The 18253-nt window shown below is 50.3% G+C and overlaps 2 protein-coding genes across 2 annotated transcripts; both read right to left on the reverse strand.

Moving 5' to 3' along the window:
- Positions 1-373: 373 nt before the first annotated feature.
- On the reverse strand, positions 374-1639 carry LOC127310792 (uncharacterized). The gene has a single exon (XM_051341430.1). The coding sequence runs from the start codon at positions 1637-1639 to the stop codon at positions 374-376; it is 1266 nt and encodes a 421-aa protein (XP_051197390.1).
- Positions 1640-5042: 3403 nt separating this feature from the next.
- On the reverse strand, positions 5043-10033 carry LOC127310791 (protein FAR1-RELATED SEQUENCE 5-like). The gene is made up of 3 exons (XM_051341429.1): positions 9985-10033; positions 5241-5851; positions 5043-5066 (listed from the first exon to the last, which is right to left on the reverse strand). Exons 1-3 carry the CDS (start codon positions 10031-10033, stop codon positions 5043-5045), a joined length of 684 nt encoding a protein of 227 aa, XP_051197389.1.
- Between the last annotated feature and the right edge of the window lie 8220 nt (positions 10034-18253).

An 18253-nucleotide genomic window follows, 5' to 3' on the forward strand; every position in this document is an offset into this window, starting at 1 on the left:
AAGCCCCACATTTTCATAGTCGAAAGGCTATATTTAAAGAAGAACTCAGACTTGTGAGTCACAAAATTCGAAGGAAACATGCTCAGCAGTTCAAAGATTGGACACATCAACATGTATATCTTTAGCTTATTCGTTTCTCTTTTGAGTGTTTCACTTCAAAAAACATATCCTAAGTTCCTAACTAACACAAGTCTCTTTTCAAATAGAGTATCCAGCCCATGCTGTTCTAGAAATACCAAATTCGAGCAATATAATCACGCATAATTATTAAGAGTTTCAATCTCGACATTTAGAAGTAGCTAGTAAAAGGAGAGGACCTACTAGGATTATTCAGTTGCTACTAGCTCACTCCTGCAATGTAGAAGATAAGCACTTACGGCCGACCTATATAGAAATTTGCGAATGGATGATACGAGTTCTCGAAGAACTTTCCATCGATTTCCCTGTGCTTCATCGACTCGAGCTGTACTATGTACAGAGCGTTCCTTACTCCGTGGTGCACGGACATAACAATGGCACCGGCGTCCTCGGCGTACCCCATAACGTATTTATACCCCTCCATCCAAGCCGGCAAACCAAGGATCTTGTCCATGTGGAGCGTCTTCCGCAGAACCCAAGTGATAATACCATGGGAGCCAACCTCGCGGTCATAGATTTGCAAGGTCGGGTAAGTCAGCACGGCGAGACCCAGAGTGTCGCGATTTGCCCGGATGATTCTGCTGCAGCCGATGTTGATGTCGGCGATGGGAGGCTTGTCCATGATGGTTAGGTTCTGGGTACCAAAATCGAACTGGAGTATGGAGCCCAGAGGCTCGGCCAGCCACCAGTAGAGGCCATTGCCGACCATGGTGCATGGGAGACGGCCAACGCGGCATGGTTCCGGCGCCGCAAGGAGGTCACCCCACTCGCCGGTCTCGGAGGAGTAGACGCGGGCGGCAACCTCGCTCCCATTGCCCAATAAGCCCACCAGCACCACCCGAAAGTGTCCTGCTCCTTGGTCCTCGCAGCATACCACTGCTCCGTTGGCGGTGCACCTGTGGTTGACAAATTCCAGCGGCAAGGCGATGACGCGGCGGTCGCCCGAGACGGGGTCGAAGACGAGGAGCTCGCGCCGGGTTAGGTTGATGACGAGGACGCGGCCGTGGCGGCACCCAAGCACGCCCCAGTTGTCCACGGTGGCACTGCCATCCGCGCAGACCTTGAGCGAGAATCTCTTGGGAGGGATGCGGTCTGGAGCGTCGAGGGAGGGGATGAACCGGAGCGTACTTGCGTGCTTCTCGTAGACGCCGAAGATCGGGGCGTGGCGGTGGTGGTCGCGGACGCGGCGGCGGAACGCGACGGAGCTGACGAGGCGGCCCCAGAGCTTGCAGGTGAGGGATACGTGCATGAACGAGGTTGGTAGGGGTGGCAGGCGGCAGAGTATCTCGGTGAGGACGTCCTCGTCGTCGAGCGGTGGCGGCGGCCAAATCTGTCCGGCGTCGCTCATATGGGACGGCGACTTTGTTTTTTTGGAAGGGAACTCCGGGAAGAGTTGGTATCGGGTGGTTACATCGTCTGCCACCGGCTTTGGCACGGCGGGGCGGCCGTGGCGGGGCTGGAGCAGGTCGGCGAAGTTACGGAGACTGCTGGTGTCGCTCATATCGGAGTGTACGTGGTCAGTGGTTTGCCGGTTTGGAGGCTTTGAATCGGAATATTGGGGAGGCCGGGAAGTGATAGAGATACGGCAATATATCGCCGGCCTCTCCCGATTCTCCTGCCAATCGTCCGCTAGAACAAAAACCTTGTGGCGATCATGATCGGTCCCGGTCTCCCGATCCGATGCCCAAAAGTCTTCTTTTCCCGTAGACAACCCTTATACTTACATACTGTACTATACCAAGTAAAATACGAAACCGAGTCATATACGTACCACGCACTAAGCATGCTTTCTATCGGTTTTGCCTATTTGCATGTGACTTTCTTCTGTTCATTGTTTGCTTGCAGTAACACAAGCGAAAACTCGCTACTACGCTCGAGCTTGAGTGATCCGGAAATCCTCACAGCATCGGTCCGTTCGCTTCTTTGCGTGACGTCATGTTGAGCTTTGTAGCAGACGTAGATATATGGTCTTCGAATACGTACTGCGTAGACGGCCAACCACCCAGGACGTAACCACAGCCATGATGCGAACGGAGCAGCGAGCAGGCAGAGGACGTTGGGTCAGTGTTTTGCCTGGCACCGAACATGTTGGGCTGAACATGGTCCAAATCAATTACCTTCAGGCATGTGTTCGTACCATGAAAAAAAATAGCGTGCTATTTCGGCGCTAATAGCACACTATAGCATTTCTAGACATCCAACGCTACATCATTTCGGCGCTATAGCGTGCTATAGCACGCTAATAGCGTATTTTTCGGCCGACGCTATTTTGTTATAGCGCGCTATTTTTTTCTTGGTTCGTACATACCGCATTCGCATGTATAATAACCACCACTAACTGTAATCGTGTACTTAACCTTGCACCAATTCTCCCGGCTCTCACTATCAAAATGTGTCGCAGCATAGACCTCTCCTGGCACCAGCTCGTCAACATAGTAAGATCCCGACTTGTACAAACTTTTCTGGAACTTCTCGAACATGGTACGAGTATATATCTTTGCGGCGTGTTTTTCGATGGGCTCCCCAACTTTGTAGACAATCCCACCCTGCACGCGACAAGTTCAACGGAGAAATACATCAAATAAGCACAAGGAGAAGGGATACACAGTTTTCAGAAGTCATGCAAATAAAATGTGGTGTGAGGTTTCCCATCGCAGCCATGGGTTCGTATTTACCAGGCGTGTCCTCTTCTCCTGGAAGCTCTCTTCGGCGTCTCTATCAAACAACAATTTGTTGAACTGCTTTACAAACACGTGCATGGCTGACCCAGGTGGCACATAAGTCTTGGCATGTGATTCACACTTTCACTCCTCTGGGTGCTAGTCATCCTCGCACAGAATATGCCACTGAAGTACGGTTTCGCCCATTTTGCCCTTGTCTCATATATCTGGTAAAGATATGGATTTTTCTCCAATGCATATGTGCTCACCATGTGAACCCAGGCCCCCTCGAATTCTTCTTTTGTCAACATCTGGTTGACAATGCGGTGGAAATCAACTTTGAACTGACTGTTTTTTTCCATACAGCGCACCAAGTCTTTCCTTCACCTTCCGCAGGACGTGCCACTTGCACCATCGATGCTTCGTGCTAGGTAAAACATTTGCAATAGCTGAAGGAGATATGCCCTAGAGGCAATAATAAAGTGGTTATTATTTATATCTTTATGTTTATGATAAATGTTTATATATCATGCTAGAATTGTATTAACCGAAACATTAGTACATGTGTGATATGTAGACAAACAAGAAGTCCCTAATATGCCTCTTAAACTAGCTTGTTGATTAATGGATGATTAGTTTCATAATCATGAACATTGGATGTTATTAATAACAAGGTTATGTCATTGTGTGAATGATATAATGGACACACCCAATTAAGCGTAGCATAAGATCTCGTCATTAAGTTATTTGCTATAAGCTTTCGATACATAGTTACCTAGTCCTTATGACCATGAGATCATGTAAATCACTTATACCGGAAAGGTACTTTGATTACACCAAACACCACTGCGTAAATGGGTGGCTATAAAGGTGGGATTAAGTATCCGGAAAGTATGAGTTGAGGCATATGGATCAACAGTGGGATTTGTCCATCCCGATGACGGATAGATATACTCTGGGCCCTCTCGGTGGAATGTCGTCTAATGTCTTGCAAGCATATGAATGAGTTCATAAGAGACCACATACCACGGTACGAGTAAAGAGTACTTGTCAGGAGACGAGGTTGAACAAGGTATAGAGTGATACCGAAGATCAAACCTCGGACAAGTAAAATATCGCGAGACAAAGGGAATTGGTAATATATGTGTATGGTTCATTCGATCACTAAAGTCATCGTTGAATATGTGGGAGCCATTATGGATCTCCAGATCCCGCTATTGGTTATTGGTCGGAGTGAGTACTCAACCATGTCCGCATAGTTCTCGAACCGTAGGGTGACACACTTAAAGTTGGATGTTGAAATGGTAGCACTTGAATTATGGAATGGAGTTCGAATATTTGTTCGGAGTCCCGGATGAGATCCCGGACATCACGAGGAGTTCCGGAATGGTCCGGAGAATAAGATTCATATATAGGATGTCATTTTATGTGAAATAAAATGTCGCGGAAGGTTCTATGGAAGGTTCTAGAAGGTTCTAGAAAAGTCCGGAAGAAACCACCAAGGAAGGTGGAGTCCACATGGGACTCCACCACCATGGCCGGCCAGCCCTAGATGGGGTGGAGTCCCAAGTGGACTCCACCATAGGGGGCCGGCCACCCCCCACATGGGAGGTGGGAATCCCACCTTTGGGTGGGAGTCCTAGTTGGGCTAGGTTTCCCCCTCCTATGGAAGGTTTTGGTTTCGGGTCTTATTCGAAGACTTGGACACCAACACTTGGGATCCACCTATATAATGAGGGGCCAAGGGAGGGGGCCGGCCACCCCAAGACCACAAGCTGGCCGCCCCCCATAGAGTGGCCGGCCAACCCCTCCCAAACCCTAGCCAAGCTCCTCCACTCCATATTACCCGCATTGCTTAGCGAAGCTCCGCCGGACTTCTACACCACCACCGACACCACGCCGTCGTGCTGTCGGATTCAAGAGGAGCTACTACTTCCGCTGCCCGCTGGAACGGGGAGGTGGACGTCGTCTTCATCAACAACCGAACGTGTGACCGAGTACGGAGGTGCTGCCCGTTCGTGGCGCCGGAACCGATCGTGATCAAGATCTTCTACGCGTTTTTGCAAGCGGCAAGTGATCGTCTACCGCAGCAACAAGAGCCTCCTCTTGTAGGCTTTGGAATCTCTTCAAGGGTGAGACTCGATACCCCCTCGTTGCTACCGTCTTCTAGATTGCATCTTGGCTTGGATTGCGTGTTCGCGGTAGGAAAATTTTTGTTTTCTATGCAACGTTATCCTACAGTAGCTACTTCCATCGCTCTACACTGATCTGCATTATACCAAAGTACATTGAATTTTTTGTTTAGAATAACAGATATGTGCCACAGATAATGGGAAACAGTTGGCGGATCCCGCGACTAGGTGGGAAAATAATGGCAAACAAATTATTCTTCCCACTCATCATCTTCACAAATTCTCTGAAAAGCCATTCAAATTTTTCTACCTTTTCTTCCCTTAGCAGAATACCACCGAATATGACACTCTGGAAGTGGCTGTTAACACCCACAATTAAACCAAAAGGCATGTCATAAACATTTGTTCGGTATGTGGTGTCAAATGTGATTGCATCACCGAAATAATGGTACTGAGCCCTCCCCTTCCCTGTAGTCCACAGCAGGTTTATTATCCTCCTGTCGTCATCCACTTGCACGCTATAAGTGAATTCGGGATCCGCAGCCCCCATCTCGGAGAACACTTCTATTGTCTTCCTGACATCGTCATCCGCCTGCTCGCTACTAATCTGGCCACACAAAGTCTTCAATGCCCTTTTCGTGAAAGGTATGTTCTCCATTTTTCCGAAGAAGCTCCCTATGATGATGTACACCTTCCCAAGGTTGACGTTGTTCTCCCTCAGCTGCTTAATCAAATCCTTTGTGTAGCTATGTATGTGTCTGTGCGACGGCCAATGCGCCCTCTCTCCGAAAGATGCCGATAGTTCATGGATGTGTACATCTCTGTGCTTGCAAATGTACCACTCATTGTCCTTTGACCGCAGCAACCTGATGAGAGGGCACAAAATCTCGTTGATTGCGAGTTTGTTGTTCGAGGCCTTCCCTGAAAAAAGAGGCGACAAAATAAACAGTCAGAGTGACGCCAAAGTCTCAACCCGCTGAAAATGACAGTAGGATAAGAGCATCCCCACTCGTTTGGGCTCCCCACGCCCAAATCCGGCGAAATTTTCGTCCGGATTGGAGGAAGATTTGGCGTGGGGAGGCCCATTTTCCCAGCCGCGAGCCCAGGATGGATGCAACGTAATACGACAAATTCAGACAAAATAGGCGAATTCGTTCAAACATAAGCGAAATTTAATGATATTTAACATATAGAGGCGAGTTCGTACATAAATAGGCCGAATTCGTACATATATTTGAATTCGGCGATTGGCAAACTAATACTAAAACTAAAAGCGGCCTCCTACATGCCGAAATGGCGGTAGAAGGTCGTGTAGTCGCCGCCGTCGTCGTCGTCGCTGGAGCCGGCGTCGTCCTGGGGTGGCGGCGCCTCGTACCAGCGGCTCGTGCCCTGGCCAGCGTCGCCGGCGCGTGGAGGCGACGGCCGGTAGATGTCGTTGTCGCTGCTCTCCTCGAGCTTGATCACCTCCCCTGGGCGCGGCGTTCCGCGGGGACGATGGTGCGGCGGCGCCGGCGGCGAGTTGACGCGCGGCGGCCAGATCCAGCATCCGCCGCTGCTGCTCCGCCTCCTGGCGCTCCCAGTCGCGCCTGGACCACTCCAGTGCGGCGTCGATGGGGAGGCTGTTGTCGGCGGGCACCAGGTCCTTCAGCGACCTGGCGATCGCCTCCGCCACCGCGGCGTCCTCCGCGCGCTTCGCCTCCTCCTCGGCGAGCTGGTTGGCGGCGGCCGCGGCGGCCTGATTCTTCGCCGTCTTCCTCTTCCGCCCGCGTTGCGGCGAGGAGGGCTGGTCGCGGATGACGAGCGCGCATGAAACCGAGGCGACGGCATTAACTCGCCGCGTCGAAGCTACGCGTCCGGCGAATGCTGACCGGCGGCAGGCTTTTACAGCGCGTGGAAGACGATGCGATGAGGACGACGATCGGTGTCTCTCGCCGACAAGTTTGGGCCACCAGACGCGCGGGAACGTTTCGCGCCAAAATCTTTCGTCCGGAGTCCCCGAGCGCGCCCCGGGGGGCCGGGGATGGCGTGGGCTCGCCGGATGGATGAAGGGCCAAATCCGGACGAAAACGAGGAACCGGGGGCGCGACTGGGCCGAATTACGCCGTCCGGATGGAAAAAACGCTCGCCGGGGACCTCGACGGGGGCACGAGTGGAGATGCTCTAAGTACTCACCGAGCACCCGTAGACTATCTCTTGCATGCACTTCACTCGGTCAACATTTAGCAGACTTTTGCCATATCTAACTCCGAACCCCCGTTCCCAAGAGTACAGATTGTAAAAGTCATAAGCCTCGCCGATCGAATCAAACGTAACCCCAACCTCTGGCACAATCACTTCGCCACTAGTGTGGCTCGGGAATTCACGCAGAGTCCGCTCAAGGGATGTGACCCGGGCGGACTTCAGGGGTCGTTCGGGAGGGGCTTTTCCCACATGGGGCCTGCGTGCAAACCTCAATTAATGAAAACATGATATAGGATTCGATTTTTGTCGAGTAAAAGTAATATAATTGGCTGTGCACTCAAGTTTTATATGACTACAACACATTGGCATCCACAAAGTATTTTCTCTCGTCGAAGGCACAAATTATTATTCACTTCCAAAAATTCCATCCCATTTGTACCACATCTAGCAACACCAAAAATATTCACTCTGCAACCTACCATACTAAAAAGACCAACCACCAATTAACCTGGTTTGTTCACTGCATTAGCTCTACCCGACATTTTCCATGAGGAAGATGCTGTCAGCACATTTTTTTGGGAGTGGCTAAAAACTAAACCTATGACATCATTTGTTCCAGATATAAACCATGTTCCCATCGCATGTGATAAGTATGCCAGCAATACTGAAGACATAAATAAATGAATCTTTCTATCTGATTAGCCGCACCGGGGTTGGGGATCAGGATGCAAGAACGTAAGAGCATCCCCACTAGTCTCCCCGACGAGCCCCGAGCGACGATTTTCACATCCGGACGGCGTAATTCGGCCCAGTCGTGCCCCCGGTTCCTCGATTTCGTCCGGATTTGGGCCTTAAGCCATCCGGCGAGCCCAGGCCATCCCCGGTCCCCCCGGGATCTATCGGGGAGTCCGGACGAGTGAAAAGCGGGGAAGGGCCCGCTCTGCCGGCGACTGGATACACGAACCCAACCGCCACCTCGCTCAAAAATCTCCCCCCCCCCCCCCTCGTATCTCTCTCGCCGCCGTCACCACCCCGCCGGCTTGTTGCCCAGATTCCGCCGCCACTCCTCCCCCACCTGCCTATATTCCGCCGTCTTTCGACGACGGCCTATCTGGTTGCTCCTCCGCCGGCCTGTTTTCCGACGACGGCCTACTCCTCGTCGTTTGCGACTCGGGTTGCCTCGACCACGCCCGTCAGGTGTTCGTCCATTTGCCTCGCCGGCCATGGACTCGGACGAAGAGGAGGAGCAGATGTTCGTCGAGCTTATGCGAGAAGAGATGGCAGCCGCTGCCCAAGACGAGGAGCACATGCTGATCCTCGGTTGCTTATCAAGCCTGTACGCCGGGGAGGCAACTGGTCGCCGTGGTGGGTCGGCACCAGGTCGCCGGAAGTGCAAGCCGAGACAGCGAATGGAGGGCTACTGCATGTTGTACGCCGACTACTTCGCCGACAATCCATTGCACGGTGAGACTGTTTTCAGGCGTCGTTTCAGGATGAGCAGAAAGCTATTTCTGCAAATTGTGTATGCCATCCGAGACTTTGACCCCTACTTCAGATGCAAAGCGGATTGCACTGGCTTGGTTGGATTTTCGTCACTGCAGAAGTGCACAGTGGCTATGAGGATGCTGGCGTATGGAGCTCCCGGTGATGGTGCAGATGACTATCTTCGGATGGCGGAGTCCACCGCCCTTGATTGTTTCTACCGGTTCTGCAGGGCCGTCATAGCAGTGTTCGGGGACTTTTACTTGAGATCACCCACTGTCGAAGACACTCAGAAGATCCTTGCAACAAATGAAGCTAGGGGTTTTCCAGGGATGCTTGGAAGCATTGACTGCATGCATTGAAAATGGAAGAACTGTCCGTTTGCATGGCAGGGAATGTACAAGGGTCACAAAAACGGCTGCACTGTGATACTTGAAGCAGTGGCTACCCATGATCTCTGGATTTGGCACTCTTTCTTTGGTATGCCTGGATCCAACAATGACATCAACGTCCTAAACTGCTCCCCGATCTTTTCCAAGCTTGTTGAGGGTCATGCTCGCCCGGTGAACTATGTGATCAATGGTCGGCACTACAACAAAGGATACTACCTTGCAGACGGTATCTATCCAAAGTGGGCAACATTTGTGAAGACTATCTCGAAACCTAGCACCCCCAAACTTTGCGAGTTTGTCAAGAAACAAGAAGCTTGCCGAAAAGACGTCGAGCGTGCATTTGGTGTCCTCTAGCAGAGATTTGCTGTCGTCCGGTTCCCCGCTATGTCTTGGTCCAAAGATCAGATGTGGGAGGTGATGAATTGTTGTGTGTGCTTACACAATATGATTATTGAAAATGAGCGAAAACATCTGGTTCCTCTGGCTGAGCAACAAGCACCATATGAGAGAGAGGGTCCTCTTGCACAGCCTAATCACCAGGTGCCTCCATCATGGGCCGCCTTCATTGCTATGTGCCAGGAGATTCGAGACTCTACAATGCACCAGCAGCTGCAAGATGATCTGGTGGAGCACATATGGACACTCCGAGGCAACACCAACATTGACGCCAACTAGTCTGTCATAATTTGTTTCAAAAATTGTGAACTTGTGTGCTTCATTTGTTTCAGCACTTGTTAAACATTGTACTGATTATCGCCGAATTTGTTTCAGCAATTTTCGTCCAATTGATCGCCGAACTTGTTAAATTTTATGTCGAATTTGTTTGAAATATGTCAAATGGTCGAGGTTGGGGGTTTCCTGCCGGGGGGACGGCTGGAACTTCGGCGCTCCCCAGGCCAAATTTACCTCCAATCCGGCCGAAATTTTCGCCGGATTTGGGCGTGGGGAGCGTCAACGAGTGGGGATGCTCTAACAGCTATCAGAAAGAGTGCCAATTACCTCCTCTTCCAGCCTGAGACGACGGCGCGCTCTCCTCCGTCGACACCATCGATCACGGACACCTCGGCCCGGACCCCCAAATCGCAGCGCACTGTGCTTTGTCCTCCAGCAACAGAGTTGCCCGAGGTTGAACTGGTGCTGTCGCCTCACCAGGCAGCGAGGAGCAACCAACCACTGCCTCCACAACAACTACACTGCTCCTAGCTTCGGCCAGCTGCGCTTGCAAGCTAAGAGGACCTCCAGCCGTCTCCCCGACGAGGCCCTCAAGACGCTTTTTTTTTCATCCGGATGAACGAAAACGGTCCAGTCGCGTCCCCGGCTCATCGATTTCGTCCGGATTAGGCCTTTCATCCGTCCGGAGAGCCCAGGCCATCTCTGGCCCCCGGGGAGCGCTCGGGGACTCCGGACGAGAGAAAATGCGCGAAACGTCGAGCGGGCCCGCGTTGTCGGCGACACTGCTGGTAGTTCCCTCCATTAATTTTGTTTTCCCTCCAAAATGCGCCGCATAGAACCATTTTTCCCGCCGAAATTCGGTGCTACCGCCATTCTCCCCCACAGTTGCAGCTCCTCCTCTTCCCTTCCACCACCATGCCGCCGATGGCGCGCCGAAGGCGAGGAAGCCGCGGGCGCCAAAACAGAGGCCGCAGGGCATCTCAAACGCGGAGTGGGCGGCGGAACGAAACTCGCGGCCGGGCGGAGAGGGAGAAGAAGTGCAACGCGAAGAGGGTGGCAGCGGCGGCAGCGGAGGAACAGGCGAGGCTGATCTCCATCAACTTCGGCCAGCCGCGCATCCCCGGGCCATGGCCTACCCAAGGTATGGTCGGAACTCATTCCTTCTCGCCGGCGTCGCCGACCACGTCCATGTTCCATGACATCTACGCCGCCGGCGGCATGGCCGGGTTTACACCGTCACCGCCGGCGTACGACGGTGCGATGTACGAGGCCTTCTCGCCTGCCCTGAGACGTGGGTCGCTCCCCTTCTCCAACCCCGGGATGTCGCCGCCAAATGAGCCTGTGATGCACGAGATGATCACGTCGGGCTCCATGGCCGCCGCGTCGAGCCCGAGCTTCACACAAGAGGAGGCAAGGGCGATAGACGTCTACTCCCGCCACTTCCACAACTGCAGACCCCGATGCTTCGTCTGACGATGCCGCGCCAGACACTGTTGCTCAGGACGGGACTGCCGATGAGCCTGTAATCGTCTAGTTACGATCGCCGAAATGTGGCTGATCCGATCGTCGAACATTGACGATTCTTTTGTGTAGCGGGAAGACAATATTTTGAATCTATCGCCGCTGATGGGCGAAAGCCGGGGGTGCGACTGGGAAAATGTTGCCCCCCACGCCCTTTTTACATCCAATCCGGCGTTTGTTAAATTCAGATTTTCGCCCGGGATCAAAGGGCTGGAGATCCTCTAATTTCAGAAGCAACACACGCAAAAAGAAAGGAATTGAATCAGACCCACGACATGGAATGGAACATGATCCACGGAAACCGCGGGCATCATGTAACCTGTTCCAAAGCCGACCCGCACCTGGCACTGAATTTAATTCTGACCACCTCCCACCTGTCAGCATTAAATTCGCTTGCTCCAGAATCGTATCCATCGCGCATGTATGTACCACGTACGGCACGTTGCCATGTACGCGCATTAGCATCATTTAATGATCCCTGCATCACCGCACGGTTCGTATTCTGATTTCCAGACCACCCAAGCCCGGGCGCTATTCGTCCGGGTTCACTAACACAAGCTGTTATATTGGCAACAGGCATGCATATATCAGGTCGAAGCTATGGCATGTGCTGAAATATTATCTAATTTTTCTGATAACTACGTACGATGTACGTTTTGTCTCAAGGTATGAAATTCGGTGTGTTGTTCAAGGGCAAGGTACACTGTCACAAAAATTAACCGTGCAAACACTAGTAGAAAATTGGCCTTCCGTCCAGGCCTTTTGTCCCGGTCCAGTCTGGAGCTGGGACAAATAGGCCGGCCACGTCGCCCCGAAATCACCGAGAAGCTACGGGGCCTTTTTGTCACGGTTCATTAAGACCTTTTGTCCTGGTTGGAGGCTCCAACCGGGACAAAAAGGTCTAAGGCCTTTTTCGGCGTGCTGACAGTCCTTTTATCCCGGCTGGAGACACGAGCCAAGACATAAAGTCCAACCGTTCTTTCCCGCGTGGAAACCGATTCGTCTCGCCATTACTGCACACGGAAAACAGAGAGACGAACGATCATCGCCGCCGGAAGTTGCATCGCCGCCAGCGCCATTGGGCTGGCCTTTTCATCTCCCTCCCCTATATACATGTTTTATTCTTCCTTAGATCTCCATAGCCACCAAAAGCGCCATTAGCCACATCTCTCTCCCAAAAAAGAGCCTGGCGAGTCTCTCATGGATCCAGAAATGGTGAAGCTCACGCACGCCCTCGTCTTCCCTCGATCTGAAGTCTACTACGATGTCATAGAGAAGATGAATTTCAAGGTCACGTACACCCTTCGTGTGAAGAGGGTGGAGAGGTGGATCCGTGCCGTCAAGAGGGATTTCCTCGACGCCACTGAAATCAAGGTTAGCTTTTCCATGGCTTTTGTTATCAAAGATGTAGCAAAGAAGCATTTTCTTAGAAGGTGCTTCAAATTTAGAGATATCATAAAGCATCCAAAATCCTAATGGCAATTTTTCTGTGTTTCAAGATCGTGGGCGTGGACTGCGAGTTCACCGACCCTCACGAGGGTAGAGCTAATTAACGCGCCACCGTCCTTCAACTCTCCGTCGTGCAAGAGACTTTGGTCTTCCATATTTTTCATGCCAATGAAGTGCCACAACTGCTCATCAATTTCCTTGCGGACAAGAACATCAGATTTTGTGGCACGGCAATCCACAATTATGTGAATATGTTGCATACCTACGGAATTATTGGTATTCCATCTGTGATTAACCTCCAGCAGATCCTCCGGAACCCCTTCCCAAATAAGCAGACTCCGAGTTTGTATGATTTGGCAAATCATTATATTGGGACAGGTCTCGTGTCAGAAGAAGAAGTTTAATAAGAAGAATAAGCCGCCGAAGACCGCCAAGGAATTAGCAGAAGAAGAGGCACTGATTTTTGGATGGGGCGATTTTCCCTTAAGCCATAAGCAATTGCAGTATGCCGCTCTCGACGCTCGCCTCGGCTGGGTAGGAGGCATTTCCGGGCACTTGGCTACAATAGCCAGTTGGATCGCATCGAACTTAATATTTATGAGTAGATGCATGGTGGTGTGGTGTGTGGTGTCGTGTGTGCCTTCTATGTATGAACATATGAATCATCGCGATCAATATATTAAATCTTTCTATTATATTGTTATTTAAATTCCTCACATTTTTCTAATAATAATGGACATATTATTTATCCAAATGCGATTTACAGATTCAAAGATATTAACGATGCCATATTATATGAATAATGGATATGTTATTTAAATTCCTCACATACAATACTGTTTTTACCCTACCTAAACACCTCAGAATGATCTCATATTTTATGGGTGAGATAATACAGAAACCATCTTGTGATCTCCGTATAAAAACACATGGGCAATCTGCATTGCTTGTGTAGCCATTCTGATGAAGGAAATCGCTTAAACGATTAGACCACATTCTACCAGACTGCTTAAGTCCATGCAGTGACTTCTTAAGTTGAACACTGTATAAACCTCTATTTGGTCTACCTTCCTTCTGGTACCTTCATGTATATGTTCGAATCCAAGTTACCATAAAGGTAAGCGGTGACAACATCCATAAGTTTCATATTCAAACCATGTTGTCTGCCATTAAGATCAAGTATCTAAAGGTAATTCCATCCATGACCGGGGAGTAAGTTTCATCAAAGTGGACACCTGGTCGCTGAGTGAAACCTTGAGCAACGAGCCTTGCTTTGTACGTTACTACTTCATTATTTTCATTTATCTTTCGAACAAAAACCCACTTATGGCCAACAGGGCGAATGTGGGGGAGTAGTTAAACAAATAGGTCCAAACACCTCTCTTTTGTTAAGAGATAATAATTCAGTAGTTATTGCCTTCTTCCAATCATTCAAATCTGACATTTTCTTACAATCAGCGAGCGTGTTAGGCTCTAGGTCAAGATCTATGATTGAGGCAATTTTCCTGGCAAAATTAACATCGACATTTGCCATGGCTCGATTGAATGACTCACCCGAATTAACATAGTTAATGGCCATTTCATCATGGAGTGCATCGGGCACATCCCCTTGCTCCACCGAATTTCCCAATCCGGGAGCTAGGTCCTTTAGCTTTCCCGCTCCAATGTGTGTGCACACATCTTCGCTAGGTATTTCCGATATAGGAAAATTCAAGTCCGGGATTTCGTGCACTGAAATATCCGTACTTGTGCCAGGTCTCAACTGGTTCCCCTCTTCAGGGGTAAACTGTAATAAATCCCTCTTGTCCTTTTTCTTCAGGTGTTCCCGAGTACTTGGGATTTGAGGAGCCAGATTCCTCTTCATTTTAGGCCTTTGGACGGGGGCAGGCATACCATCGTTTCTCTTTGGTATTTCAACCCTTTCCGGTGCATTGCATGCGGGCACATGCGACTTTGTCACGATCTTTAAGTCACTAAAGTGATCTTGCAGTTGATTCGCTAGTGAATGCAAATCTATTATCTTTTGGAATTCTTTGTTAGATTCAACAGTGCGCGGGTCATGAGCGTGGATCACCGTGGCTTGCCACGTGATTTCTCGACTTTTATCATCAAGAGGTTGGTTTCCTCCCCCTAAAGTCGGGAAAATATCCTCGTAAAAAATGCAATCAGCAAAGCGTGTCGTATGACAGTCGCCTGTCATAGGGTCCTGGAACCGGATTATGGACATTATCTCATAACCAACGTACATCCCCGACTTACGGAGGTCCCATTGCGGATTGCTGGGGTGGTGGTATTGGTAATATACCTGGCAGCCGAACCTTCGAAGGTGGGAAATTTTCGGTGCCGACCCTTGCGCAAGTTACATAGGAGAATGGATGTTGTAGGCCGATGGTCGAAAGTTGATGAGATTGGCAGCGTGTAACACCGCGTGACCCCAACATGTAGTTTGTAAATTACAACCCTGAAGAAGCGGTCGAAAGTCCATTTTGCGTGTGGACATGCAGTACAGAGTGCTCAAATTTGATTCCCGTTGCCATGCAGTAATAATCGAACGCTTTGGAAGTAAATTATCCAGAGTTGTCCATTCGAATAGACTTAATACGATGATCAGGGAATTTATTCCGCATTTTTATGATATGTGAGATCAACTTTGCAAAAGCATGGTTCCTTGTTGACAGCAGACAAACATTGGACCATTTAGAGGAAGCATCGATGAGCACCATGAAGTACCTAAACGGCCCGAGAGGGGCTGAATGGGACCGCATATGTCCCCTGAATACGTTGCAAGAATGCGGGTATTTCATCCTTCACCTTTAGGGGGATGGTCTGATGACTAATTTTCCAGTGGCGCATGCAGAGCATACGAAATCATTAGGATTCGGTAATTTTTTTACATTGACATTATGACCATTCGAGTTGTTTATTATATTGCTCATCATCCTAAGACCAGGGTGGCCTAGTCGATCATGCCATAGGCAGAATAGTTCAAAGCTTCGAAAGACAGTTTTAAGGGTAGTGTACACGGGGGTGCTACGATCTTGGTGTAGTACAACCCCGTAGAAAATGAAGGAAGCCTTTCGACCACGTGTTTACCATTTTCGTCGCGCTTGGTGATGATTAGGTACTCCTTACCATTGTCATCATCAGTTTCTATGTGGAAACCATTTGCGCATATGTCTTTAAAACTTAAGAGAGTACGAGTCGACTCCGGGTATAATAATGCTTCTAGAGCCAACCATATTCGGACCGCAGCCAGCGATCGTCATAATATTCCCTAGATTTTTATTTATGGACTCAAAATATTTTGTTTCTCTCAAGATGGTATTGGTGGTGCCGCTATCGGCAAGGCACGTTTCCTCCATTTGGGCGCCACACGTATTCTAAAATATAGCGTCTAATCAATATAATGGAGCGAGGAAGATGCATCATTAAGTAAGTAGACACATAAACATTTCAGAACATAACATAACCATCTCATATTAAATAATGGAATAAATGAATGAAACAAATGTCATCCAATCGCCGAAACAAATAAATGTTTTGCTCTCATAGAGCTTACAACCATATCAAAAGAATGTATCAAATTATTGCCAAAGTGAAATCATGAAATAAATAGGACGAAGTGAAGTTTTAGATGGAGTCCGCGAGGAAACCATCGACCTCAGCAGATATCTTCATCTCGGTGAGCTTCTCTTCGTTGGCTATCATTGCCGAGGCAGCATCAATGTCCAACTGGATCACGGGAGGGGGCACAACGTGCTCAACCTCCATGGGCACTTCGGTGTTCACGGGAACAGCCTGGAGTGCCGCTACAGGTGCCTCAACTTGCGCCTTTCCGGGCGCGGCATTGGGCACGGGGATCATCACGGGCGCCGCAGCGGGCGCCGGTGGTGCCTCCACCTGAACAAGGTGCGTCTCGCGCGCCTTCTTGGCCTTGTACGCGTCCACAATGTGCTTAGGGGCCAGGCACTGCCTGGAGAAGTGAGTCTTGGATCCGCAGCGGAAGCAATCCTGGGGCCTTGCCTCCCCTTGTCGTCCTGATGGTGATTGGCCGGGTTGGAGGGGTTAGGTCCCTGTTTTGCTTTCTTGCCTCGCTTCTTCATTATTGGCTTGCGCACCTTATATGTGTCGGCATTCACTTCTTGACTTGGACCTCCAGCGAAAGGCTGCGAGGAGAAATTTTTTTTGATAACTTCATCTTTCGCCTCATCCACCTGGAGGACATCAATGAGCGCTGCATACTGCTGAAATTTCTCCTGGCAGTAGTTCCGCGAAGACTGAATAGCAGTTGGATGAAAGGTAGAGAGAGTTTTCTCTATCTTCTCTTTGTCTGTGATAGTAGTACCACAAAGGAGAAGTGAGGTACAAATCCGGTGTAATGCAGAGTTGTACTCTCCCACAGTCTTGAAGTCCGCAAACCTCAGACGCATCGATTCTGTCTCCGCGTGTGGCTGAACAGCGTACTTCAGCCTAGAGAACCGCGCTTTGAGGGCCACTCTGTTCTGCCATGTACTCATTTTTCAGAGTACCACACATGTGGTGGCGGAGGAAGTGCAGCGCACCCTTGATCCCTTTGTCCTTGAGGACGATCTCAATGTCCGAGGTCCAAGTCAGGTAGTTCAGCCCGTTCTGAGCCAACTCCGCAAACTCATGATTCCCGTCATCCGCAATTTATGCAAAATGTGTAAGATTACAGCAGGTAATCAATTTTGCATAAATGCGATGTTGATACAAAATACAACAGGGCCATGGCGGAGGCGCGCAGAGGCGCGCTGGCCAGCAGGGCCATGGCGGAGGCGCGCAGAGGCGCGCGGGCGGAGGCATGCGGGCGCCGACAGGGCCACGGTGCAGGCGCGCGCGTGTCGGCCAGCAGGGCCGCGGTGGGGGTGAGGGGGCGCCAGCCAGCAGGCAGCGGGGGTGTGTGCGCGCGCGTGTCAGCCTGCAGCACGGAGGCGGCAAGCAGCGGCTAGCAAGGCAGCGGAGGCGCGCGTGTCGGCCAGTAGCGCGGAGGCGGCGGGCAGCGGCTAGCAGGGCCGCAGCGGCGGCAAGTTCGCGCGGGCAGCGGCCAAGGAATTCGCTTGCTCGGCCATCAGGGCCAGCGTAACATCTTCGTTATTATTCTCCTGGAATTAAAACGGTGCGTGACACAGCATGTGTACGTCGCAACGGTGCTATGATCAGCGGAATCATCAGCCTTCCGTCTCCCTATAGTGTAGTTAACGAGCCTCCAACCATAGTGTAGTTAACAAGCCTTCCGTCTCCCTTTAGTGTAGTTAACAAGCCTTTGATCATGTCAGCTCGACTCTCGGGAGAGAAATCCACATCATAGATAAGATCTAATAATTACGCAAATCGCATAAATTGAAAGGAAATCGAACAATGAATCCATTTTTGTGATCAATTTTGAATTATATCTTCGCGATCGGGTGCCGAGCGCCTGCTCGATGCAGGCTTGACGAAGGGTTGGTGAAGCGAAGGTGCTGATAACGTGTTGTGCAACCTCTGCCGGCTGGCCGGTCCTGATGGTGCATAGCGTAGATGAAATAGACGAACAGCAAAGGCACACCGAATGCGTAAAGTAAATTGACACATAGGAGAATATGGAGAGAACTCTTTATTAATCTTT

This window comes from Lolium perenne, chromosome 6, assembly GCF_019359855.2.
Source record: "Lolium perenne isolate Kyuss_39 chromosome 6, Kyuss_2.0, whole genome shotgun sequence".
Taxonomy (NCBI): domain Eukaryota; kingdom Viridiplantae; phylum Streptophyta; class Magnoliopsida; order Poales; family Poaceae; genus Lolium; species Lolium perenne.

Excerpts from the sequence above, each read along its gene's own strand:
- LOC127310792 (XM_051341430.1), bottom strand. The coding sequence starts at position 1,639 with ATGAGCGACACCAGCAGTCTCCGTAACTTCGCCGACCTGCTCCAGCCC.
- LOC127310791 (XM_051341429.1), bottom strand. The coding sequence starts at position 10,033 with ATGGTGTCGACGGAGGAGAGCGCGCCGTCGTCTCAGGCTGGAAGAGGA. Across the intron at positions 5,852-9,984 it reads GTCTCAGGCTGGAAGAGGAG|GGAAGGCCTCGAACAACAAA; the intron begins GTAATTGGCACT and ends CTCTTTTTTCAG. Across the intron at positions 5,067-5,240 it reads TTCTGCTAAGGGAAGAAAAG|ATCAGTGTAGAGCGATGGAA; the intron begins GTAGAAAAATTT and ends GGTATAATGCAG.